Source organism: Candida parapsilosis, contig 005809 (assembly GCF_000182765.1).
Source record: "Candida parapsilosis strain CDC317 annotated contig 005809".
Taxonomy (NCBI): Eukaryota; Fungi; Ascomycota; class Pichiomycetes; order Serinales; family Debaryomycetaceae; genus Lodderomyces; species Lodderomyces parapsilosis.
The window spans coordinates 549,446-575,145 of NW_023503281.1; the positions used below are offsets into that span (position 1 = coordinate 549,446).

A 25,700-nucleotide genomic window follows, 5' to 3' on the forward strand; every position below is an offset into this window, starting at 1 on the left:
TATCACTTAAGCACTCCCTCCATATCTATGATTTCTTGCTCTATTGTTTTTTGTGTAAATTCTGTGTATCTTACACTTTTTACTTCTTTTGAATATAGTTCAAATAGGAGTTATAATCGAACTTTCCGAATTTGTAATCAATATCCATAAACAAGGTCATAGCATCATATGATTTGTATGTGTAATCAGCAGGCAACTTGATCAATGTGTCTTGTTCTTTACTAACATTTGGGTCAATGACTGACTTGTTGAGATAAATTAATCTATCACCTTTTTCTTGTGAGTTGTAAACTTGGTCGTTGGTCAAGTTGTAAACACCTGGATAACCACTAATTGCCTTAAAGTTGGATTCCCTCGTGATTGGTGGCGTTAATGGGAACCATCTTTGCAATAACTCATAAGAGGCTAAAGTAAAACCAAACTGTGGCGACGATCTAAACACTCTAGCCAACGATCCCTTGAAGAATGCTGATAACCCTTCTTGTTTCAAAATTGAGGCACCACAGTCAAGAATACCTTTGTACTTGATATCATTCTTTTTCCCAACAACTTGTAATCTAGTCTTTATCACATCGGCAGGAGTGGTGAAAAATGCAGCAGGGGCACCGGCCAAAGCACCAGATACCAACAACTGCCAAGTTGATAATTTCTGCTTCTTTGTGTTATCATATGGATCAAAACCAAACATGTATTTTTTCAAATTGGCATAAGTTGGGAAATAGATTGCTGAAAATGGCACATCTCTTAAAAGACATGCAGATGCACCCTTGTATAAACCTCTAAGACCCAATTGCCTAACAATTTGACTAGCGCTCATGTGCTTAATTGGGATTTCACCTGGCTTGGTCAAGTTTTTGGTGTTTCCTTGCATTTGCAATCTAATCTTGACAATTTCCAAAGGATTGGTGAAAATAACCTGACAAGCACCAGCAGACATACCAGCCAAAATCTCCCAATTCATGGTGATTGATCCATCTTCTTGGGTACCAATTTTACGAACCAAATCGTTAACTGTCAATTTAATAGCCTTTTCTGGAGCAACACCAACCAATTGAGCAGCTAAACCGGAATACAATCCTTTGAAACCTTCCTTTCTCAAAATTTTCTTAAAACAGTCTAATGAGTTATCGTACAAGGCCTTGTGCTTTTGAGCCTGCATTCTTGTTTTGACTAAATCAATTGGGTAAACGGCGGTAGCACCGATACACCCAGCAATGGAACCAAGGAAAAATGAGTACAATGAGTCGTAAATTGGCCACAAAGAAAAATTGTCGCTTGATTCATGAGTTGAATAACGACTTTGCGCATGTTCAAATATTGGGGCCAACGAGTTGACATTGTTACTAACGTTTGGATTCAAAAATGACACCATTTGCTTACGAGGGATGTTATCATCACTTTCTTGGTTGATCAAGTAATAAATCAAATCCAATGACAAATTTGAAATTTGCCTAAAGTTGGCTGATTTCAATAACGGATCGTTCAAGTGGTTGTACAAGTCCTTTTTGTTGATAATGATGTCATTCTTGTCCTTGGTGGTTGGTGGTGTATTTACAATAACTTCGTTAATCATGTCGACTTTGCTCAATGTATCATAGATGAATAAGACATTGGATAGTGAGTACTCCTTTTGGTTGTCAAAGAACCCAGTAATGTTTGGTAAATTTTTCTTTAACTTGTCTGACAACTTATGGCTAAAAGTAGTTGTTAAAATTCTAACCAAATCATCACCAGAGATGGTCTTGTTTTTACTGGCAGCAATTTCAAAATTTCCAATCAACTTAGTTACAGGTAAGAAGCTGATCAAAGTGACAAAATCATTGAATCCAATTTCACCCTTTGGTTCAAAAAATTTAGGAAAATAGATCCAGTTCAACTTGATCAATTTTTGTTGATACAGTGGGTCAATTGATGAATTAATCTTGTTCAAGATATCTACACATTGATGGTAGGTGATTTGTGAATTGACGTTATCGCTTGAGGACAAAAATTCATACAATAACTTGTATTCACCATCAGCTGACGTCAAAGTCTTGATAAAGTGCAACCAATTACCCTCGGTGACAAAACCCTTCTTCTCAGTGTCAGCAACTAAATACAAAAGGGAGAAAGCTGACTTGGGGATATCAGTTTGGAATGGCGACAAAACATTAATAAAATCGGGCAAAGTCAATACCTTTTCTTGGTTCTGACCAACAGTTGCAAAATCATTGAAGATTTCTTTGGCTTTCAATTCAGTCGACATTTTTTGGAATATGTAGTAGCTAGTGACTATGGAAAATGTGGAGGAGTAAGGCGATGTACTGTGTTTTTTTATAAAAGGCTTAGTGACCTGTCTATAAGAAAATGGAACTTTAGGACAATATTTTCAAATTATAATGGAATAAAAGTCTGCCCAAGGACGTGTTTTTGGAGATACTGTGGCAAAAATCTCTATAAACCCATATAGGTAAAAGAAAACAAATGTTGATAAAGAAGAAATTTGGGGTTAGTTTTTCGTTGATTGGATTGGATGGGTTTTTTGGAAAAATTGAAAAAAAAAAAAAAAAAAAAAATTAAGAAAAAAAATATTTAATCTCAAAAATGTCGCACGAGTATTTTGCAGCATCATACAAAGACAAATGCAAACAAGAATGTTACAACAAGAGAGAGATGGAGGACTTCGCTTTTCACCACTGGTTGCATTTGAGACAGTTTAGCAGTAGCATTTTAGTGGAGCCAACCCAACTTCAATGAGAATATGAAGATCGTGCCTACTTTTTTTTGAGTTGGATGATGTTTATATTCATTGATCAATTAATCTGCACTTGGGAAAACTGCAATGCGCTTTTACTACTTTAGGGTTCTGATGCCGCGACGTACAAACAACTGCGCTTATAACGATGCACTCTGGGGCAACGATTCATGTAGGAGACAGTTCCAGCACTACGTATGCCTTTCGAGTCTCGGTCTGGTCCCGTTATTCTAGTTGCAATCACTAGTCGACCCACATGTGAACTTATACTCGAATATATGAAGAAAAGTTGAACGTCACTGTTAATTTCTTTACGTAAGACTTGCAAGGCAGCTTATGCACACACAGCAACAACACTGTGAGGTCCAATAAATCTCATGTATCTTTTCACAATGAAACCTTATATTCATCAAATATGTCAAATATAAATGTCGCATTGGTCGAGTAAATATTATTTTTTTGTCGCATCTATAATTTCGCGCTCGAAGCCAATATTTTTATGTGGGGGAGAAAAAAACGGCGACCCAAATGCCGACCCAATCGTTTTTCGAGGTTTAACCGAGAAACAATAGAAAAAAAAGTAAACACACATTTTCCACGTGATTTTGAAAACAACATGGAGACTTGGATATAGTAAGGCTGATGAGAGCGCACTCATCTTTTGCAATCGTAGGTAGGCACCCTAATCCAAACAGCCCTCAACCATTCAACCGCTTTTTACCCAAAGCAAAACGCCTAATAAAGGTTTTTAGACTCGATATTTCACTTCTTTCACCGTCATGCGTTATAAGCACCTCTCCCAGCCGAGCGACATTTTTATCTATGTCAAGTGAATTTAAATCCGACATTTCTTTTGTAATTTTTTTTTTTAGTATTTCGGATGCATGGATGTCACGGAGGAGGGAAAAATAAATTATTTTACTTGGGCCCCGGTTTCGCTTGCCCTTTCTCCACCACATCCCGTGCAAAACTTCCCTTGTAGCGAAATCAAATGTACGTTACGTGTGTACACATCATTCCAGAGGTTCTGTAGAAATTTCAAACAAACTCTCCGCAACTGCTTGCTCTCAAGTAGCCTGATATATTGCAAAAGAGGGGTTACTCTAGTATGCAGAATTGTGATGTTTCCTAGTAAGAGAGAGAGTTTTGTTGTTGTTGCATGCGCTAAATTCTCGGAACATCTAGGATCAGCTGAAAATTATTTCCCCACTTTTTTTCTCATTTCTTTTTTTCTCTTGCCTTGTCGATTTTGAAAATCGCACTATGCTTGGGTTCATTTATTCCGGTGCGGAATTTGCTGCTACCAGCCGACCTTTTGATTTGATATTTGATGACATGGACCAAAGTGTCGTGTTAAATTTGGGCGCGCCACGAGATGCGACACTGAAGAGTGTAAGTGCCCCACTAAAAATACACCAAATACAGCTCATATGTTTGCTCGAAAGTGCTGTCTCATTTGATTTTGAAGCCCTTCAGGAGATTCAATAAACTTTATAGTTGAATTGTAATGTTAATATTTGCTTCAATATTTGAGCAAATGTAACAAAAGATAAGATCAGATCGAACTGATAATCAAGTACAACTTCCTTAAGTCTCAAACGAAATTAAACATAAAGTCTGATCAAGAGAATGGATTTTTTGATGGACCACAAGCAAGTCACAATTGAAAATCTTCGCTTTTTCAAAACCAATGGGAATTTAAATCACCCCGTTTTCTTTTCTTACTTCAATTCCAGCTACAAGCACATGGGTGGCTGGCCACTTACTATTTCACAAAGCTGTTACAAGACTCTTTCGATAGAATTCGTAAATTTCCAACAATTAAGCAATTCTAGTCTCATTTGTTGTTTACGAGAAAGACTTCGTTGCAAAAGCCACATTTTTCATTCTTTTGTTATGGCTTTGCATACACAGCTTCTTACTCAAAGAATACAATATAGAACTTTATTGTTGTATAAACAATACGTTTTTGTTTCTTTCACACTACCTGGTTTGAATCTAACCATTTTGAAATTAGTTCTCAAAGTAGTAATTTCATTATATAATTGCTATCTCTTGTTAATTCATTGTGACACTCATCAAGTGTACAAATGGAACAAACGCGTGGAAGGATTAAAGAAAGAAAAGTGTGGATTCTGGGGATTATTGTGGGCACAACCACTTAGCTAGTTTTGTGTTATGCATTTGCATTTCTTTTTGACATTTTGTGTTGCAAATTAACCCTCCTATAAATTGTGATCTGAGCGCTGACCTCACTTTGCCACTTGAAGTTGGGTACAGGCGCATTAGTAACGTCGTTGATAATGGGTACATGCCAAAAGATAAAAATAAGTCGCCCTTGTCTTGTTTAATGCTGGATTTTATGAAGCAATAGACTTTAGCTTACAAGAACGTGGCTCTAGTTAACGTGATTGAGGAAGGGAGCTATAGACTTAATGTACACAAATAACCACAGAGCTTACTTCTTTTAAAGTTTTCAATTGTAAACAATTAGTGCAAGGGCTCTGAACCTTTTCTGGAAAAAATTTCTCCCCTTCCGTTCTAATTACAAACGTTTTATGTTTGGTTATTTTTGGAAACTTCATGAAAGCTCTTGATTCGATAGTTTTATTCCGCCACAGTAGAAGGGCCCAGCAAAGATTGATATGAGTCCCATCAGTAGTATTGCGGTTTTCGTATATAGCTATACGGTTATAACTCTATTGTCGTGGCCACATTGCTGTTGAAAACCCAACGGACTTCAGTATTGTAATTTACGATAATTACACGGCTTTGTGTGACTCTTCAGTTGCAATAGGTGACATCAATGTGTTTAAGATTTAACCTATGAGGTGATTCCTTACAGCAAAGCTTTGGCAAATATTATTGTTCATATGCGTTTGTTGCATTTATTGTGATGACGCTCGTTGGGTTAAATACAATGTCAAAACAATTAACAATAGGAAGGGAGAAAAAATGTAGAAAACGCTTCATTCATTCAAAGGACAACATCAGTAGCTGACGATGAAATTGGTTTGCAAAGTGAAGCCACTGAACTTCACATTCGTAAACTAGAATGAATCAGCCGTTATATCAACCCATTAATACGATTGAAGTAGACATGCACTAACAAGGGAGCAGAAGCTGGACAAACAGTGGTATAGAAGCAAGATCCCATAAATTTCATTACTAGTTTCAAAAACAACCCCAACCAAATAGTCCCACGAATCCACAAGTGGAAAAGTAAAATCCCGCATGCTCAGCTAAAGCACTGTCCCATTGTTCAGTTTGCTGTCGAAACTCAAATTTCACATTTTAGATGGTTTGTATACCACTGATGGCGCCTCCATCTCTTCAACCCCCTTCATTTCTTCACCAATTCCGATTGTGGAAAAGAGTGTGATACCTTGTGCTTCTCAACTTCAATGAAATTCATTTTTAGTTAGTTGCACAAATACCTTTGGGTGGAGGACAATGCACTTTTGCTGCTTTCAACAATTGTGGTGGCTTCATTCCCGAACCCGTGATGGTGGTGAGGATGACACGAGGTCAATATGATTACGATTATGATTGCGATTGTGATTGTGGAAGGTGTGCCATAAGCATGTGTGCACGACAATGAAACTATGGCGCAAAGAGCACGTTGTGGGCGGGGTGGGTTAATAAGCTATTTCGAAAAACAATGAAACTTCATGGTGAAGTTTAGTGGTTAACTACCTTACCATGTGGATCCTTCTACATTGTGCTCTTCTCTCATTCATGAAGCTGGAAAGAATATTTAAACCCAGTGAATTTTCCTTGATTCTTAAATTGGATGGATTTCCTAATCTATATCAACCAAAAATCAACTACTCAAAACAAACAAACTAGTCCATACTATGAAGTTCAATACCTCTATCTTTGTCGCTGCTTTTGCTGCTTCAACTCAAGCCGCTGCAATTTATCCAACCGATGCTGACACCTTGGTATTGGCAAGAGACACAAGCACTAAAATTTCAGGCATTCCATTAGACACCATCTTTGAAGCTGAAGGAGGATTGGCCAATGGAACTTTGTCTACTAGTGGTTCAGGTTATGCTGAATTTTTGAATGTTTTGGGAATCAATGCCACTTATGCTGCAAAGTTGGGTCTCTATGAGGGTGAATCAACTATTGAAGTTTTCAAAACATTTGCCAGGTTGATTGGTGCCGATTTGGGTTTACCACTTGGAAAGAGAGACTTGTCTTCTATCATCCAATCTGCTGCTATCCCACTTGAAGCTTTGAACCAAGCTCTCTCAGATCTCTTGAGTGGAAAGATTGGAAGCTCAGCTGAAGATTTTGCCAAGTTGTTAAAGATCTTGGGTATTGATGCTGCCACTGCTGCCGAATACGGATTGAAAGCAGGAGAGACTGTTTTGCAATACATTGCTAAGATTGGAGAAATCATTGCTGCTGAAGTTGCTGCCGGTCTTGGAAAGAGAGACTTGTCTTCTATTATCCAATCTGCTGCTATCCCACTTGAAGCTTTGAACCAAGCTCTTTCAGATCTCTTGAGTGGAAAGATTGGAAGCTCAGCTGAAGATTTTGCCAAGTTGTTAAAAATCTTGGGTATTGATGCTGCCACTGCTGCCGAATACGGATTGAAAGCAGGAGAGACTGTTTTGCAATACATTGCTAAGATTGGAGAAATCATTGCTGCTGAAGTTGCTGCCGGTCTTGGAAAGAGAGACTTGTCTTCTATCATCCAATCTGCTGCTATCCCACTTGAAGCATTACACCAAGCGCTCTCAGATCTCTTGAGTGGAAAGATTGGAAGCTCAGCTGAAGATTTTGCCAAGTTGTTAAAAATCTTGGGTATTGATGCTGCCACTGCTGCCGAATACGGATTGAAAGCAGGAGAGACTGTTTCGGAATACATTGCTAAGATTGGAGAAATCATTGCTGCTGAAGTTGCTGCCGGTCTTGGAAAGCTCGCATAGATATGTCAGCTCGTTTTCTACGCTAAGTCGCTGGACATCGTTTCTTTTTTTCCAAATATGAAACCAGTGAATTGTTGTTTAGATTGTCTCTTACAAATAAATTATAAAACCCAATTTCGTTACTCTGAGATCTCTATAGAGCCACCCATTTATTGAGTGGTGTAGTTGTCTATCTCTTTTACGTGCCATCTGATAGCGAGCTCAGGATATATTATAGAAGCATAACAAAATTTATTGAGAATTATAAATTGACATAAATCAATTACTTCAGATATTCTTTTATGCGGCAGCTGCGGCACCAATGATACTATTGAGGTCTCCTGAAACGGTTCCAACAATTTCCGCGATATCCTGAGCCGATTTTCCAAGAGCGGTAACTAATTCAACAACTTCCGCAGGAATGGATGAATCACCAATAATTAATGGAGTGATAGTTTGTACATCTTGGATAATAGCATCAACGTCTCCCTGGATGGTTGAGAGACCAGTGAATACAGGTGAGATGGAGTGGGCTGCGACTGTAACCGTGGCAGTTGGGAATGATCCAACAGTGGTTGGTGTAGGAGCAGCAGTTGCAACGGCAAAAACACTAGCAATGGTAGCGAGGGTAGTAAATTTCATTTCAAATATGGTGAACTAGACAAAGTTGGAATGTTTATCGACGATTCGATATTTTATGAGCCATTTATACTTTTGAAGCTGTTTATGTGTTTCTAATTTTCCACGGGTGTCCTATTATTGACATCATTTACAGTATTATCGTGTTCACGAAGAAGCGGCGTTAACAAACAATGCACGAAAATGAACAGAGGCGTAAGCTTTGGAAAAACAGCTTTCGTTGTATAATCTTCAATGAAAAATTCCGCCCATAGTCTTTTCATTTCTTATTGTTTAAAAACAAACGCCACCGTTGCTATAGTTTGAACAATACCACTATTTAGCTCAAATCGTGGCGCTTTTATTCCGATGTCGGTTTTTAATCCATTCTTTTTGTTCTCCAAAATGGCTTTTGTTTGTTTGCGGTGAAGCATTTAAACCCTTCAACCGTTATCCGCCTTATTCTCCAAACAAAGCCACACATTGCCGGTGGTTTTGTAATGGTTCATAGAGACAGAGTCAGAACTTTGATAACCTCAAACCCCTGGGTCCAATTGGTGAAAGATAGATGAGCAGAAGGAATAATTATCCTGTGAACTTCTGAGATCAGAAACCATGAATTGAAACTGGTCAGATGTGAAAGTACCTAATTCCCCGGTGGCACAAAAATGGTTTTGTACTCCAATGTATATCACAACAACACATTTGTTCCGTCATCATCAACAACCAAAAAGTTGACTCATATTGCCGCCCTCTCGTCTATTGTGACAAACACCAAAACTCTCTAGCCCTTTAATTTCCGCGTTTCGTTGGTTGTTATCTCTCAATTCGGCAATCTCCGGTCGAGCTTTGAGATACGAAAAAGTATCGTAAGTGAAAGTAATCCCAGTTTTACAATAAAGGAGGTGCCTACATTTGTTTTGTTGATGTTGAAAAACAAAAGCCTACGAGGACTTGTTTCTTATATTTAATCTGCAATTGGAAAGCTATAGATGGTATTTATATAAACTAGATCAATTGGGAACACCAAAAGTACTGTTAAGCTCTTTTGAAACATCATGGACCAAGGTTCCAACATCCTTTGAAGTCTTTGTAATATCAGTAATCAATTCTTTGATTTCAGCGGGGATAGAGTTATCTCCAACTATCAATGGGTAAATCGTTTCAGCGTTTTGAACGAGATCTCTAACGTCATTGATTAAGGAGGCAATTTGCCCAAAGACTGGTTGGATTGAAGATGGAGAAACAACAACAGGAGCAGTTGGAGCAGCAGCGTCATTTCCAAATGCAGTTGTAGTGAAAGCCAAAAGAGTAGCAAAGGTAGCAACTGAAATAAATTTCATGGTGGTGGTACAATTGAATGTGAAAGTTTGATGAAATGATCCTAATATGTCTTTGTTGAAGATTTCTACCGACACTTATATATTGAGCCAGTATCCGTAGATGTCAGCGTGAAGCTCTGACCTCAAGGCTGATTGTCAAGTGCGGACTTAACAGCAGCATAAAACAATGCAAAAAGTTTATTACACGTGGGTGTAAGGTAAACAATGGTGTAAGTACTATAAGACGATGAATACGGTTGCTTTTATTGTGTGAAATTTTATTATCCGACGTCGTCGACCTTTAACCCATGCAAGCCACACATTTATTAAGTTTTGCCCCACCACAAAAGCCATCAAAAAAGGACAGTGACAGTGCAAAATGCACGCCTCAGTGTTTGGTACAATAACAATGGGGATACGGAGATAGAAAGCGAGTAACCTGGTCAAATTTGGATGGTAATTTTTCCATCTTGAGATTATTCTTTCGGCATCGTTAGCCGAGTTTGACTCTGCATGGTAAGAACAGTTGAAAGAAACGGTGAATTCAACGCCTCAATCGCTCAGAACCTGTCATCTTCACGCTTTGTTGCAGGGCGCTCTTTTCCAAACAGACTCCGACGTCAGAGAGCACACGATAGCTATGATGTTTCCAAAGTGAATTAGATAGGACGAAAAATATCAAGTTTTTCCGGCGTTACAGGTTTGTGTAATTAGGCGGCTAATTCCCCTATTTCAACGGTTTTGAAAGGATTATTATTTTAGCCGCTTCGCTGATAACAAATTTGCTGCTTCTTTTGGTGGAGACAGCCACAATCAAAGGTCTAGCAATTCACGACGCACTTGTTAATTAAGAGACGATGTTATTTTGATAATAAAAGTGCAACACTGGCTGTCGTTTCGTGGAAGAGCGTTTTCCCGATAGTACATAAGGTTGTCATAGGGTTCTTGAACACTACAAATGGTAGACTTTGTGGGACAATCCTTTTTCGTCCACCTTTCACTAACGTCGATCATTTAAAGGGAATATCGAAAGAGCGACAGGCGATACTTCTCTGACAGTGTTTTAAAGTTACATGGCTCTCCTCTGCTTACCATTTGAGACTAGCACCACGAGTCACAGTAAGTCTTAGGCATACACTACTTCGTTTATAATATAGCGCAGATACTCCCTCGTTCTGTTTTAGAGAATACTAAATTAAATTTACATCAACGCGTATTAAAACATATACACGAAATACTAAGGTCTAAGACGACCACCCCACATTAGCTCCTCTAATTTTTGAGGCCAAAAATACCGCCAAGGTCGGATGTAATGTCATCAACTAATCCTTCAACATCTTTAATAGACTTGGAAATAGCTGAGATCAATTCCTTGAGGTCCTCGGGGTAAGTGGTATTACCACTACCAAAAACTAATGGGACGACAGCTTGAACGTCTTGAACAATTGTTTGGACGTCCTTCTCCAACTCTTGGATCTCTTGGAAAAGCGGAACTGATGACTGGGTGGAAACAGTAACAACACCAGTTGGGGTAGCTGGAGCAGTATTAGCAACAGCAGCAATAGAAGCAATAGCAGCAATGGTAATGAATTTCATCTTAAATTGAGTGTCTTTTTTTTTTTTTCTCGTTGGAGCTGTTGCTGAAAACTTCCAAGTTCAAAAGCGCTACTCAAGGGAGCCGGTCAAATATTTATAATCTCTGGTTAAGAACTGCAGTTCCCCTGAAGTATTTCACCTTTCCACCCGTTCCGTGCAAAATGGTATCATAACCACAATCAAAATTTGCAATTACACTCTAGGCAGAACACGATCGTGTTGCGTCGGCTATGTGCCTTTATACGGATATAGCAATAGAACTGTGGAAACCGTTTAAAAACAAAGAGCTCAATAAAGCCACGTTTTTGAAAAGCACAATGGTATTCTTTTGCGAACGGCACAGGAAAGTAAATGTTCACGGAGTTTATGCAAAACGTTCAACGTATGTTCCCATATAATCGGTTTATAAGTGGCAATGTTAGTTGTCGATATCCTTCACCCTGTATCTGAAAAGTCGGTTCTAACCCTCAATAACTTCAACAGAAACAACTTGTTTACTCTATTGAAAATATGCCAAACTATTTGTGCCACTTTTCTACCACTAGTGTTAGGTTTGTACCTGCATCTCTCCAGTTTTCCAAGCTAATCAAATATACGCAAATGTCCCGTGGGCTTTTGGGTTCAATACGCGGAGGCATGTCATTAGCAGATGACGGGTAAAGCTTTGTCCGGATTTAATTGAATATACCTCAGCATGGCTCTTTAACTCCATTATAAAAAATTATGGCCCTTCGGTCCGTTAAGGGCTCATAACCAGAGCCCGCGGCAAGAAATACCTCATTATCCCTCTCTCCCCCTTGCTGCGCAGCAACAATTAAAAGTCCATTGTTAGAAGTGGATATCACCTTATTTGTATTATCTTGATTCTGTATTGTCAATGGCTCGTGCATCGACATCAACCACATTAAGCCAATAGATTAAATGCGTCTATTCCCGCCTTCGCGTTAACAACTTTGAGGTGAATCTTATTCAACATAGGGTTTTGAATGCAACGACCTTATATTCTTGTCCAAATGGGTTTCTTGCGTTAAAATCACTGACTAGTAATCAAATACCACCAGCCCATATTGACAAACACCCTCCCAACACGGATGTCACACATTCTACGAATTTGAACATTATTTCAGATTTCCAACAATCCCCAAGTATGACCTCCTTGTGTTTCCATTTGATGATGATACAACAATAGGATGTAAGCATCCTCTGTTGAGGGATTTCGATTCAACTTACATTCATTTGCTTCATAAATATATTTATTCTTTTCGTTTAAATTATCATAGTTTCGAATAAAGCCAATGATGGTTGTGGCTTTTATTCACCTGTAATTCCGTTGTACCCGGCGCCCCAATACAAAATTTCAACACAAATTCACTCATACCTGATACCAAACTGATTAATGCCGTGACTGTAATAATGAATCACAATGACATTTAAATTGTCTAGCGCTATGCACATGGATACATGTGTAAGTGAATGCCGTTATTATAAACTTTTGGACACTGAAAATATTCATCAATACAAGCTACCAAGTTATTCAAAATTTCTAATCCGAAAATCTCCTGACATACCATCAACTCATAATCCAACAATGGCAACAGGAGCACCAGGTACGCCTTTCGAATATATCACTATACGTATCACTTTTTACTAACAAACAACCATTCATCAGGAGGTAATTTCAGAACTTGGACACCAACTCCACCCGAGCGTGGGTCGTTCCCATTAGACCACGATGGTGAATGCAAAGAGCAAATGATGAAGTACCTTAAATGTATGAAATACACAGAGAATAAGAATGCTCCAAACTGTCGGATATTAGCCAAAGACTATTTGAAGTGCCGGATGGATAATCAGTTGATGGAAAAGAGTGATTGGGATTCGCTAGGGTTGGTTAATCTACCAGGGGATAAAGATAGTCATGGCAATACTAAAGTTGTCAAGAAAGAAGAACAAAGTAGTCTGAAGTGAATGAGGCGGCTATGTTTCCTGTAAATAGAAAATTGGCATCAAAGCTTGTATATAGAGCAAAGTGGCTCAACACTTTAGTATTACAGTTTACAAATCTATATCTTAGATGAGACTGTGAAAAATGTACTCAATTGTCTTTCTTTTGGTCTTTCTCAGAACCAACATCGGACTTCTTTGTAGCATTCAAAAACCGATCAATGGCATTGGGCTCTTTAGATTCAGGTTTTCCTTCTTGGCTGGACCGGGTAGCAGCAGGAGCACCATTAGACCCACTTCTTTGCTGCTGAAGCTGATTTTGCTGTGGTGGAAAAGTGGGTGGTGCAGCCGGTGAAGCAGACGCAGCTGAAGGGGGTACTGGATATGGATGTTGCTGATAATATGCGCCAGGCGGAAATCCATAAGGAGCAGGGGGTGGAATGGGCTGACCATATTGCGGTCCATTGCGAGCATTTGGAACATAAGGACCGCCATTTACTGGATAGCTTCCTTCACTCATAACGTTTGAATATATTTGATTGTAGATTTGCTTTGCTGCTTGTGGATTGTGTGCTTGGTTTTGTTCATCTTGTGTTTCCTTGTCGGCGGCTTCTACCCCTTTAAATTCTTTTATGTTCGCTGATTTGTCCGACAGTTTCTTTCTCAACAAGGATAACAACTCGTTGGATCCTTTAGATTTTGTTGGGTTGCTACTAGTTTGACCGTTCTCGCTGGATGCGGCTGAGCCAGTCTTCTTTTCCACAGTGTGCGCTGCTCCCTGAGACTGAGGTTTATGCGTCTTCTTTGCTTGAGAAGCTTTTATACGAGCCACTTTTTCCTCCTCGGTCATTGGCTTTCTTTGCTTGGAAGCTCTGGAATGATAAACAAACTGTCTATTAGTTAAATTGAGCACCAACGAAGAATCCAACAAAAGACCACGGTTCGATTGAAGCTTACCGTTCATGTTGTTCCCACTCAATTGAGGAACATCAAAAATAACACCCAATGAGGTTTTTGAGCCAACAGTGATTATCGACACAACTGTTCCCTTGGACATTTTGGGCACTTTTCCAAAATCCTGTACATACTCGACTCGATCTCCCAACTCAAATTTTTGATCACTTAACAATTGGTATGATTCGCTAGCATTGAGAATAGCATTTCTGGGAACACCCCTTATATCTTTGTTGATCATGGGTACTTGAGTCAAAATATAGTTTTCCATGTATTGCTCAATAGCACCAAAACTGAATTTGGTGAATGATTGACTCTCTAATGAAACCGGAATCAAATCAGCCTTGACCTCCTTCAACCATTTTTTAACTTCCTGTATTTCATCTGCATCGGACACATCCTTCAAATTTGGAATATCTGACCCTTTCAATTGAGATAGTTTTGCAAACAATTTGGGGAATTTCTGCCTGTAAGATTGAATCAAGTTGATTGCCAATGGGGAAAACTCCCAAAATTTACCATTAGCCAGTTGTTTGGTATACCCTAAAACTTTTTGTCTTTTGCTTTGAAACTTCAACTCTAATCCAATGTTGATCTTTTTGTTACCATCTTGTATCATGTACAGACTTGTAATTTTTGACAACAAGAGCGGATTGATAGCAAGCTTTTTGCTGACATCAAACGATGGAACATAGTTGATTTGTTTAGCCTCTATACTTTGCCTTCTTTTACCAATGTTTGGTTCAGCCGTAGATGATATTTTTGAGACCCTGATACTTAATTTGTCACCAGAGTAGCCCACAACTTGCGCTGGAGCCCCATAGCCCAAATCTCCGAGGAAAATAACTTGGGAGTGCACCGGAAACTCCTCTTCGATTGGCAATGGAGGTCTAGTAGCGAAACGTTGATCCTTGTGAGTGACATCCTTTACAATTAACTGCAAAGGGTACACTTCAATGTCTTTGGAGTACGTCTTGACGTACGCACCATTGGGGTTTCTTATCAACCCATTGACAGCTTTCACATGGACCAAAACTTCAATAGGTCCAAGTTTTACACCCTTTGTCTTATCCCAATAATAATCCAAGTTATTACAAGTTGATCGATAACTTCTTTTTTCCTCTGGATCCATGTCAGTTGTAACAACATGCTTGAACCCCTTGGTGTTTCTAACTGATTCATAGTTGTATTCGCCATCAACGACTTTCACCACTTTACATTCCCTTAAAAATGGCCAATTGCTATAAATCAATTTACCAGCAAAGCTTTGAGCAAATTGACGCAGAGTCATATCAGACCATACATTTTCCACATTCAAAATCATAGTCTCCGACTTGGATGAGAAATTGAAAACCTTGACTTCATTCAATGCCAACTCAGACGTGAATGGGACATATTTCAAAGTTGGGAACCCTGCCAGTAAATCGGTACCTGTACGTGCTTCCGCGAGTTTGCCAATTTTGGGCTCAACAACCTCTGGTAAAACAAACTCAGTTTCGTAACACTTGTCGTGTTCAATATCGTGGAAAAACCCTGGTAAAGGTGAAGGGTAAACTTTGTCGATTTGCGGATTGTTGATGAATTTAATGTTATGTCCATACGAGTTTCTCTTTGTTTCTTGTGGTGTCAATTTTGATTCTATAGGTTTTAAAGCATCAAGCAACTTCTTTTCGTCAACAAAATCCAACAAGACAACTGCTTCCCAGGAAGCCGTTTTACCATTCATATCAATGTCAACTTCATGAGGGTAAAAATCAATAATGGGGGATTTTTCATCAGTCATTAATGGCCAGTAGGCAGCTGGCATTAATTTCTTGGATCTTGCAGGAAGCACTGCCATCAATTGCTCAAATGGTTTGAATGGTTTTGATTTCTCAAATGTTATATCAACTCCCTTCTTGATCAATTCTTCCAACCCAAGGGATACATCGGAAATTCTTGGGGCATAGTGGTATTTGTAATAGAAATTCCACGAAGGACAACCACGATAGTAGTAATACAAAACCCATTGCAACCCTTCAACGTAATGTTCAGTCATTTCAATCAACTTTTCCTTATCATCAATGGGGAAGTGCAACTTTTCTTCATAGTAGTTGTTTTTCCAAGTTTTAAATTTCTCCTCGTAAACCCCCTTTGTCTCACCAAGAACATCTTGACTTTCAACCAAGTTTGCCGCTTGATACGACTTGACGGTTTTCCTTAATTCGCTAATACGTTCATCGTAATCTTCTTCTGATTCAGCTGGTGACAATCCATCAATATCCAATTTGGCCACATAACTATCATCTGATTTCGAATGAATAATTAAAAATCCAGCTTCCAAAGCAAATTGTTTAAGGAAATCCAAATTTTTCTCCACATCTTCCTTGTTCAATTTCAAAGTGGGCAACTTGTCTTCATTAGCCAATTGAATAAGATCGTTGACAGTTTGGCTCGACACTTCCATAAGCCATGGTTTAATATAACCCACCAACTTTTTTTGTTCTTTCAAAATCAACAACTTACCAATCTTTTTCCTCTTCTTCTCTCCAGATATGGAAACATCGTCAAGTTTCTTGTTGAACCATTCAACGTCAACTTCTCTTTCTTCGAAATTTTCAAATTCAAACTCCGATAAATGATGCACCCAAATGTTCAACCGGCGTAAATTGATTTTACCTTCTTCATTGATATACCCATCAGATTGAAGCAAACTTTGCTTGAAAGTAGATAACAACAACGGGAATGCACCTTTATTTAAATGCAAGTCAGGCAAGTGAGGTAAAAAATCGTTACCTATGACATACATGATGAGAATAAAATCATCCAAAACTTTTTCAAAATCATACTCGAAATCAACCTGCTCTTCAACTTCTTTAAACTCCAATTCCAAATACTCTCTTACCAACGACAAATGCAAAAGGTAAAATTTTTGGTCAGTGACATCTTTTGGACCCGATGAAGTCTTGCGGTTCCCAAATGTAACTTCTTCTCGTAACAAGGCAAAATGGGGGTCATGGCTTACTAATCCCAACATTATCAAATCAGCATCCAATCCATAAATACAGTGTCTCAAATTTGGGTCATAATCATCTTGTGATCTAACTGCTCTAATAAACTCTTGAATCTTGTGTTCACCTTCTCCGGGAACTTCGTGACCGCTCAAAACAATTTCAATATTTGCCCATCGGGAATCTTCAGTGATCTTTTTATGTACAAAGTATTTTAAATTCTCCGTCAATTTGGCCATAAATTCCGTACCTGGTGTAATCGAATTAGAATCAAATGGATCTTCTTTTGGGAGCTCGTCACCATTTTCAATGGCTTTTTTCAAATTGATTTCAGCTTCATACGCAGTTCTAAATCTTCGTGCTCTTTGCTGATTCATTTTGGCTCTAGGTGCAACCCCATCAATGGCCATATAAAATGTCTTTTTGGGTTTGATTATACTAAACAAATGATCAATATAGTTGAATATGGCAGCATACATCTGGTCATCTGATATACGTGTTATCGATCCGTCGTTCGAATGCGTACACGTATGCAAGATCGAGTTCATATCGAGATACAAGTTGTCAAATTCTGGTATCTGCTTCTCATCAACCAACTGCGAAATCAAAGGCCATCTTTCTGATATAAATCTAAAAAACTTGGGAATACCTAGTCTAAGTTAGTAGCCAAGGACAAACTCAAAAGAGGATGAACAATAGACATACCCATATTTGTAAAAATATTAGTTCTTGTGTATACTTTGTTGTTGTATAAAGCAAAAAGTGCCTTTCAAAATGTCGAACCTTTTTTTTTTTTGCGAAAAATTCCGTCAGAAGTAGTAAAAGAAAAGAGAGGTTTTAATTTTTTCTAAGACACACCAACCACCACGAGCATTCAATTGTTGTACGATACACACGACTTCTCCTGAATTAAAAAAACATATACTTGAGTGTACGGGATATATATAAAAAACAAAATAGCAAAAGCAAACCAGTGAATTAAAACTAAACCAACCTAAATCCTGCTTAACCAACAAATTCCGTTCCATAGGTAGCATGACAGATATCACGTTACCTACTTGCATTCTTGTATGCAGCTTTGAATGCCACTTTCCGAATTAAAGCACCTCCAACCCATTCTCGTCACAAACACCACGAAAAGTTTTGGCGAATTCGGTGTACTTCTTGAAGACGAGTCTTGACAGGCTCTTGATTTGTTTACCAAAAAAAGAATCTTTTGACCAAAATAGTGCCCCTCTTTTTGACCAAGCAAGGACTTGTGATTCCACTTTCCTTCTCCAGCCAGGGTACAGCCTTACAAGCTTCTTAAAAGCCCTGCGGCTATATCTACTTGATCTCCGAAGTCCATATTTTCCAACCCTTGCACACTTTCTTCCAAACCTTTTCAAAATTATTGATGTGATCTTTTTGTGCTTAGAGAAACTTTTTGCAGACGTTTTATAAAACACAGCTGCTCCGACACTTGAAGCGTGTAACCAATCATCCATCGTATCAATTGAAGTGCGTGTGTACTTGGATAAATTGCCAGCAAAGATCCTTCCATTTCGGGATGCGTAGTCCATACCCAATCTTCCATACATTGATGCCATGGTGCTACCACGAGTGGCAAAATCCTTTATATTATGATATTCATTTGTTGTGAACCTGCTCGTCTCATGAAACCACATATGTATATTCTTATTCGCCAACATGATGCCATTCTGAGTTTTGATCAACCAGTTGTTTGCAATAGGGCCCACGTCTTCCACAGCTTTATTAGCCCACTCACGTGTAAATTGCAACCTTGGTGCTAAACTAGCTCTAACTTGTTTGCCATAGTTTACAAATCTATTCACTTTCAATTTCTTGTGACCGAATGGGAAAAAGTTGCCACTTGTAACTGGTGTTTCTTGGTAAATAAAGCTATCCCAATATTGATTGAACTTCTCATATGCAGTGACTGGCTTTGTTTCTCTATTGACGGCGAAGTGGTGAATAGCATAAACAGTTGGTATTAGTCCCACAATTATGGCAAAAAGGTAGTAGCAAAGATACTCCGAGTGGGAATCCAAAAATTGTTGTAAAGTATTGATTAATCTGACTTTTATTGGCGAGGTGGGTTTCGCTTTGGTCCCTGACTCCTTCAAAATGGAGGGTTCTGCAGTTGACTCCATATTTGCTGCTGTATCACCCTCTTCTTTGCATTCCGCTTGCAATTCGATAGTACTTTCCAAGTCAGCGCCAACATCATCAGAACTTGCAGCAAGAGCGCTAGCAGAATCAGCTTGTGATTCCTTTACTTCATCACTTCTCTCTTCTGTATCATCATGTAATCCAACTGACCTATTCTGTTCAGTGACGTATTTGTTCAACTGATCAATCTTGTCTTTAGCGTAATTGGTATAAAAATCACTTGACTTCTGTTTAATCGACTCATTGAACAGATTCATGTTTTCAAAAAACCTAATTTTTGACCCGACATTGACAGATTTTGCCAGTTCATCAGATCGAGAGTCTTCCAGGTTTGAAGCCAGTGACAATGACAAAGGAGAGTGGCCATCATTTACGTCGTCTCTGGTGCATCTGCCTTCATTATTCGCAACAGCACCTTCTCTCACTTCTGACCCATGCTTGGACAGCATTGAACCCTGATCAGCAAGTCCAGGAATGACACTAGGCACCTTGAATAACGACCCATCCATATTCAGCGACCCCAACTTATCTTCCGACTCAGTATTGTGTTTCCCATCGGAACTCGTAGTTGACCTCTCATCATCAAAATCGGAAGATGATGAAATTATAGACCAGTCTTCATCAATCGAACTTGCACCGCCACTAGCACCACCGGAGCTTGTCGTTTTTGATATTGATGACACGCCACCCTTTCCTTTAATTTTAGTACTTTCCAGCATTCGCAAAGAATAGTTATAACCTGATTGAAGTACCTATATCCGAAGAAGTTTCACGCGGTATAAGGCCCCTTCTTTTTGAGATCCAGCTGCTGAAGTGAAAACCTAGTCTTAAACAGATTTTTTTTTTAAAAAAAAAAAAAGATAAAAAGGGTGAATGACTTTGTTGCTATCAATTTAAATGTGGGTTTAATTTTTTTTTAGGATTGTTTTAGGGAGGGAAGAAACAAAAAGGGGATAAGGAAATAAACAGATAGGGAACAACAAAATCAAAATGTATAAATAGGTGTACTTATGCCGCCGTATTGCTATAAATTTAACATTAAGCCATGTTTCTCATAAGCTGACTAGTTTGGACTCAGTTTCACTGGGTAGTTGCAAAAGCATTCAGAAGGGTACTCTTACTAAAGGATATGTAGCTTACTCACACACAAAATGATCATGCAGATAAAGATAAGCCATTTGTGTAACGGTACACTACCTTTCCTTGAAATATACCCACAAGATGAATTACATCCCAGGTTACTCGCTTTTGTAAGCAGGCATTTAAAAAGAAATGGATAATGGATGTTTATCCAGAGCTACTAACCTCTCAAACTACAAAGTGTGGTTTATGTAATTATAAAAGAAAAAGACAAAGACCAAGAGCCACAATTATATTATAAGCTACCGTTTGATTTTGTGCGCCCTACCATTTGCTCCTTTGAAATATTGGCCACTTTTTACAACTCTACTTTTCAGACGTCCACTTATATATTACTTACACTCTTCATAAATAATGGATAAAACGAAAACAAATACACGAAAGAATTATACAAAATGCTCTCACAAGTTCTAGGAAATGAAATACCAAAGTTTTCTTTGGGATAAAACATGCACATGGCACCATTCTGGATCCAATTTTATAAGCGGATTGCGTTTGATGGTTTTGAGTAGTGGATACAGTTGTGTTTAAATTCTTTACTTATCAAATCAAATACGGTTTCATCAGGCAGGTCTAAACTGGTTGAGATGAGCTTGCATATCAGCAAAATAGCACGCTGAGTATGTCAATAAATATAGTAAGATCCATAAACGACGTTCCTGTAGACTTTCGCATCGTCAAATAGATACTCCCCATCAGTATTACTACTCAGACCCTAACTCCAAATTGAATTTACTCTAACATCTCATGTCTGGATTCTTTGTACACAATCCATTACAAGTCCCGTGGTCTGGGTGCAAAATGATGATCTTGAGCTGATTGAGAAGATGAGCCATCTGCTTTTAGCTCCAGCTGTTGTGATACATTTCTATTTGTCCCAGAATATGAGGCTGAATTCAACAATTGAGAAGGAGGAGGCAAAGATGAAATGAAAGCACCGCGATTTTGCGAAGGACCCCAGTTAGAATTACCAATTTGCGTTGGGTTTGAAATAGGCGTCCCACCAGTAGCGCCAGTTACACCAGCTGTAATGTTTCCTGATTTGGGTGGCCTCCCTGGAGATAAGTTTGATGTCCAATATTTGCCGGCAACGATTGTTTTCAGTATGGATGTAGGATTGGGTGGGAACTTCATTGGTGTTGCAGCAATATGGGTAAGCCCCGGTAGACCTGGCGAGCTTTTGGCCAGTGCAAGAGTGGAAACACTCGTCAGATCACTGCGCTGTATCGGATGAACTTCGTCACCATAGGGTGTACCGCTGATGGTGGTGATGGAGCTAGCACCAGTGCCTTTTGTGATAATTGGTAGCAGTCCATCGAAATTTTGCTGGGGAAAATGTGGAGTCATTTGGGGGATGAATGAAGCTTGAGGCAGTGGTTGATGTGGTACTGAAAGTGGCGGTAATGAGATTTGATTCATGTGATGGTTATTATTATTGTTGGGGTTGCTATTGTTACTACTGTTGAGGTTGTTGAAGTTAGGAAATGGGTAGAAACTGAGGGGATGTATTGGGTTTGGTGTAAATGCTGATGATGATCCACTGGAAGCTTTCTGCAAGATGTGTTTCTGTATAGTTGGATACGTTTTGTTGTCAAGACTTTGCGTTCTTCGTTGTTGTTCAGTCATATGCTGATGACGATTTGTGCTAAACTCTTGGTTACTGCGACTTCTGGTATTTTGTTTATTGTCCGAATTTTCCTGATCGAGTCCAATTGTTTTCAATGTCGGTATACAGTTTGTATCGTGGGTTGTTGTAGAGTCACCACTGGTGGCAGGTTCATTGCCTGTGGAACTAAAATTGGAGGATGCACCAGTTGAATTTGACGCTGCTGAAGAATCTCGTTCGTCGTGTTGATTGACCGCTAATGCCGGACGTTGAGGGACTTCGTCACCGCTGTCAACACTGTTACCCGAATGTAAATGGGAAAGTGGTCTTGTTTGGTTATTAACAGGATTTTGATTGAAGTTGGGTGAACTGGATTCTCCATTTGTGTAACCATTATGAATGTTACCCATGGAATTGTTATTGCAAAAGTTGTTGTTGTTGTTGCTATTTGCATTCACTGTACATGCATTTGTCGAGTTCTGATGCCTCGTTAATGCGTCAGGTCTGGCAAACCTTCGTGAACACCTATCACAACTATATGGTTTTTCTCCAGTATGAAGTTTTTCATGACGTTTCAAATCATGTATTCTCCTAAATTTCAAATGGCAAACGTTGCAAATATGGGGTTTCAAAGACGAGTGTATAAGTTCATGGCTTACCATATTGTGTTTTCTAGTAAAGCCTTGATTACAAGTTTTGCAAAAGTACTTCCTAGGTAGTCGTTGTTTACCAGTTGTAGATATTAACTGGGACAGGTCTTGTTCCGGGGGTTGATGATGGACTGGTGTATTCGGTATAAGCGTACTATCGCCTGCTTGTGGATGGAAGTAGTCCATCTGTTGATCTGGTGGGTGAGGTACATCTAACTGCACCTCAGATTGAGTCTGTTGTAGTGCATGATCATGGCGATGTGGGTGCTGTTGTTGCTGTTGTTGCTGTTGTTGCTGCTGTTGTTGTTGCTGTGGCTGCTGTAGTGGTAATGATGGTGGCTGCACCGACAGAGGTGACAGTGTACGCAGAACCAGCTGATTCGGATGTAGCGACAGTGTGGGGATTTGTGTCATGGGTGGAAATGGCTAGCAGATATGTCTATGATTGGTAAGCTGTCTGATCATTCAATTGCTTGCTGGTGCTAGTTTGTTCTTTTTAATAATGGGATGTAAAAATGGGTTTAATAGTAATGTTCGCAATGACTATGCTTGATGCAGCAGATGACGCGTGGAACAGTAAAGCTTTATCACTTGTTGGTGTAGTGGAGGACAAAACCTGTATGATTGAAAGTGGTTGACGATACTTCTCTCCGACTTGTAAATTACCAGTGCTGTTTTACAAATCTCCAATACAATCAAAAGTTTTTTTGGGCTATATTATGGTTGAGAAAAAGAAAATTCTGTTTTTGCGTATGATGTAATGGAATATTATTATTATTTGAATAATAATAATATCTTTGTAATTAATTGTTTTTTTTGTTGTTAACAAAATCAAACACCTTTTGTTCTTTTTTTTGTTTAGGAAGAACAGTGGCAATAGAAAGTAAAAAAAAATTACTAAGAAAATAATAAAAAACTATGGAACGATTCCTTGAATGTTGTAGATCAGGGGGGTTGGAAGGTTGAAGGGGGTGCTCGGTTTTGATGGCGAGTGAGATATGCTTTTATATATATACAAACTTTAATATTTTTCTTTGTGGACTGTCACAGATAGCGTGTCACAGACAGCGTGACACAGACGATGTTGATTATAGAATCGCGGCAAAGAGAACTAGAATCTAGTTCATCATAGATATCGTATTGATCCACGGAAAAAAGCTTAATACTAATATCATAAGTCGATGAGAATCAGCATATAAGGATGATACATATTGAACTAACTTTCATTTATTCATACATTTTTTTTTTTATTTTTGCATTTCTTTTTTTTTTTTTTTATTTTTTTATATTTTTATATTCTCTTTGTTCTGAAAAACAATAGAGAGAAAAGAAACGTAACCATACTTCCATAGCTATTGTTTCAAATGCTTTTTCCTTTTCTTTTTATCCGTGGGCTCATATTTTGAAGATATTTATTATATATATATCTTCACAAGCTACAAATGAGAGAGAAGGATAGACCAAAAGTTTATTCAAATCAAAAGAGTCCAAAAAAAAAATACAGTGTAACAAAAGAAAACCTTATAATGTTATACTAATATTTGAGTGTGATCATATGCAGATACGCACTGCTCTTTTGTGGCAAGTCGTCGTGTACACAGATCAAAAAAGGCATCAAGAAGACAATTTTATTACACAAACTTATACTCAACAGAAGAACAAGAAAAAAAATACATCCACCTCTATTACACACACCGACACTCCTGCAAAGCGGCTGAATTGTTTCCTTTACAAGATACAAAAGCAAAAAGACAGCAACCTTATAACTCTATCTTTCATTGAATCTATTATACAAATGGAGTGTGGGGTGTGGCTAGCTTATGACCAGTTGATGAGTGTCTGAAACTCACAAGAAGATGATTATAAATGGTGAGTGACATCTGCGATTAGGAATGTCCCAAAAGCAGTCTTTACGTTGTGGTCTAGCTGGTTCTCTATAGCGACTTCTTTGAATAGTTTTTAATCAATAGTAGAAAAGTTCTTCAGCGAAAAACAAAACAGAACACAGCAGCTCACACAAAGTCAGTAATCATTGGCTAGAGAATGAAAGTTTTGTGATAACCAAGCTCCATATTACAATAGCGTAGTCTGTGGTTTGTAAATTGGTTGCAAATACAACTCGTCTTCGGACTTTTGGTTTCAGATTTTACATATAGAGAGACAAACGAAGTTATAATAATTTATAATCTATTGCATTTGTAACAGCAAAGAAGCTTTTCACTTTTCCATAGATAATAATATTATTGTTATTATTATTATTATTATTATTATTATCATTATTGTTTATTCTATGCTGATTTTTTTTTTCTTTCTGTTTTTGTTTTTCCGTCTTTCCATCACATACATAAAACTCAATAGAAACTGTCTCAGATTTATGCACAATGGTTTAATAATCGGTTCCGTATGGCTGTTAAAAAACTTCGATTTTGCAACAAAAGGGGCATCAATAACCGGGGGTGTTTGAAACCAACCCATCGAACTTTAAAAACCACATCACATTTTTTTTTCTTTTTGTTCGAAGGGTTAACCAATCACATTGCTTTTTGCCTCATTCGGTAATAGCATTTGTTATGTTTTCTTTTTTCTCTTTTTTGGAAGAAGGTACACTACATCTATTGTTCTGGGATGTAAAGAATGGCGGAAAACTGCAGGTGTGTATATGTGCTCGCTTTGTGTGCATTTACACAAACCCATCACTATAGAGAGAGTTGTACATAGCAATCTAATGAATATGACTGGTGGCAAAGAGAGTGAGCTGTCCATGTGCACTTTAACAGGTGTATGTAACTCCGCGTCCAGCTATATGTTTTAACTTTTTTTAAGCGAAATCCGGTCTTCCAAAACACACAAAAAAAACCGTTGATGAAAAAACCTAAAATAATATATGGCCTGGTTTTTTTTCATTTTTCCAGGCACAAAAAAAAAGAAAAGTATCACAAAACGATATTGCGATAGTAGTAGAGAGAAAAAAAAACGGAAAAACAAAAACCCAAAGCTAAGAAAAATGTATAATGTCAAGCACCAAATGTTTCTAATACCTCAGTCACCGCGTTTG

General features: G+C 38.4%; 9 protein-coding genes across 9 annotated transcripts; 2 read left to right on the top strand and 7 right to left on the bottom strand. All coding sequences in view use genetic code 12, as the record gives it.

The window, feature by feature from the left end:
- Positions 1-79: 79 nt before the first annotated feature.
- Positions 80-2,245, bottom strand: AGC1 (amino acid transporter; the record flags this gene model as incomplete). Its single annotated transcript, XM_036809147.1, has 1 exon — positions 80-2,245. The coding sequence occupies one exon, from the start codon at positions 2,243-2,245 to the stop codon at positions 80-82; it is 2,166 nt and encodes a 721-aa protein (XP_036665812.1).
- A 4,346-nt stretch (positions 2,246-6,591) lies between these two features.
- CPAR2_202860 (uncharacterized protein) lies at positions 6,592-7,674 on the top strand (the record flags this gene model as incomplete). The annotated part of the gene is made up of 1 exon (XM_036809148.1): positions 6,592-7,674. One exon carries the CDS (start codon positions 6,592-6,594, stop codon positions 7,672-7,674), a length of 1,083 nt encoding a protein of 360 aa, XP_036665813.1.
- A 279-nt stretch (positions 7,675-7,953) lies between these two features.
- Positions 7,954-8,295, bottom strand: CPAR2_202870 (uncharacterized protein; the record flags this gene model as incomplete). Its single annotated transcript, XM_036809149.1, has 1 exon — positions 7,954-8,295. The coding sequence occupies one exon, from the start codon at positions 8,293-8,295 to the stop codon at positions 7,954-7,956; it is 342 nt and encodes a 113-aa protein (XP_036665814.1).
- A 989-nt stretch (positions 8,296-9,284) lies between these two features.
- CPAR2_202880 (uncharacterized protein) lies at positions 9,285-9,614 on the bottom strand (the record flags this gene model as incomplete). The annotated part of the gene is made up of 1 exon (XM_036809150.1): positions 9,285-9,614. The coding sequence occupies one exon, from the start codon at positions 9,612-9,614 to the stop codon at positions 9,285-9,287; it is 330 nt and encodes a 109-aa protein (XP_036665815.1).
- A 1,251-nt stretch (positions 9,615-10,865) lies between these two features.
- Positions 10,866-11,189, bottom strand: CPAR2_202890 (uncharacterized protein; the record flags this gene model as incomplete). The annotated part of the gene is made up of 1 exon (XM_036809151.1): positions 10,866-11,189. One exon carries the CDS (start codon positions 11,187-11,189, stop codon positions 10,866-10,868), a length of 324 nt encoding a protein of 107 aa, XP_036665816.1.
- Positions 11,190-12,777: 1,588 nt separating this feature from the next.
- On the top strand, positions 12,778-13,157 carry COX19 (Cox19p; the record flags this gene model as incomplete). The annotated part of the gene is made up of 2 exons (XM_036809152.1): positions 12,778-12,796; positions 12,859-13,157. 2 exons carry the CDS (start codon positions 12,778-12,780, stop codon positions 13,155-13,157), a joined length of 318 nt encoding a protein of 105 aa, XP_036665817.1.
- Positions 13,158-13,284: 127 nt separating this feature from the next.
- Positions 13,285-17,786, bottom strand: KEM1 (chromatin-binding exonuclease; the record flags this gene model as incomplete). The annotated part of the gene is made up of 2 exons (XM_036809153.1): positions 13,285-17,726; positions 17,783-17,786. The coding sequence occupies 2 exons, from the start codon at positions 17,784-17,786 to the stop codon at positions 13,285-13,287; spliced, it is 4,446 nt and encodes a 1,481-aa protein (XP_036665818.1).
- A 388-nt stretch (positions 17,787-18,174) lies between these two features.
- Positions 18,175-19,968, bottom strand: CPAR2_202920 (uncharacterized protein; the record flags this gene model as incomplete). Its single annotated transcript, XM_036809154.1, has 1 exon — positions 18,175-19,968. The coding sequence occupies one exon, from the start codon at positions 19,966-19,968 to the stop codon at positions 18,175-18,177; it is 1,794 nt and encodes a 597-aa protein (XP_036665819.1).
- Positions 19,969-21,163: 1,195 nt separating this feature from the next.
- On the bottom strand, positions 21,164-23,059 carry OFI1 (Ofi1p; the record flags this gene model as incomplete). Its single annotated transcript, XM_036809155.1, has 1 exon — positions 21,164-23,059. The coding sequence occupies one exon, from the start codon at positions 23,057-23,059 to the stop codon at positions 21,164-21,166; it is 1,896 nt and encodes a 631-aa protein (XP_036665820.1).
- Positions 23,060-25,700: the final 2,641 nt, after the last annotated feature.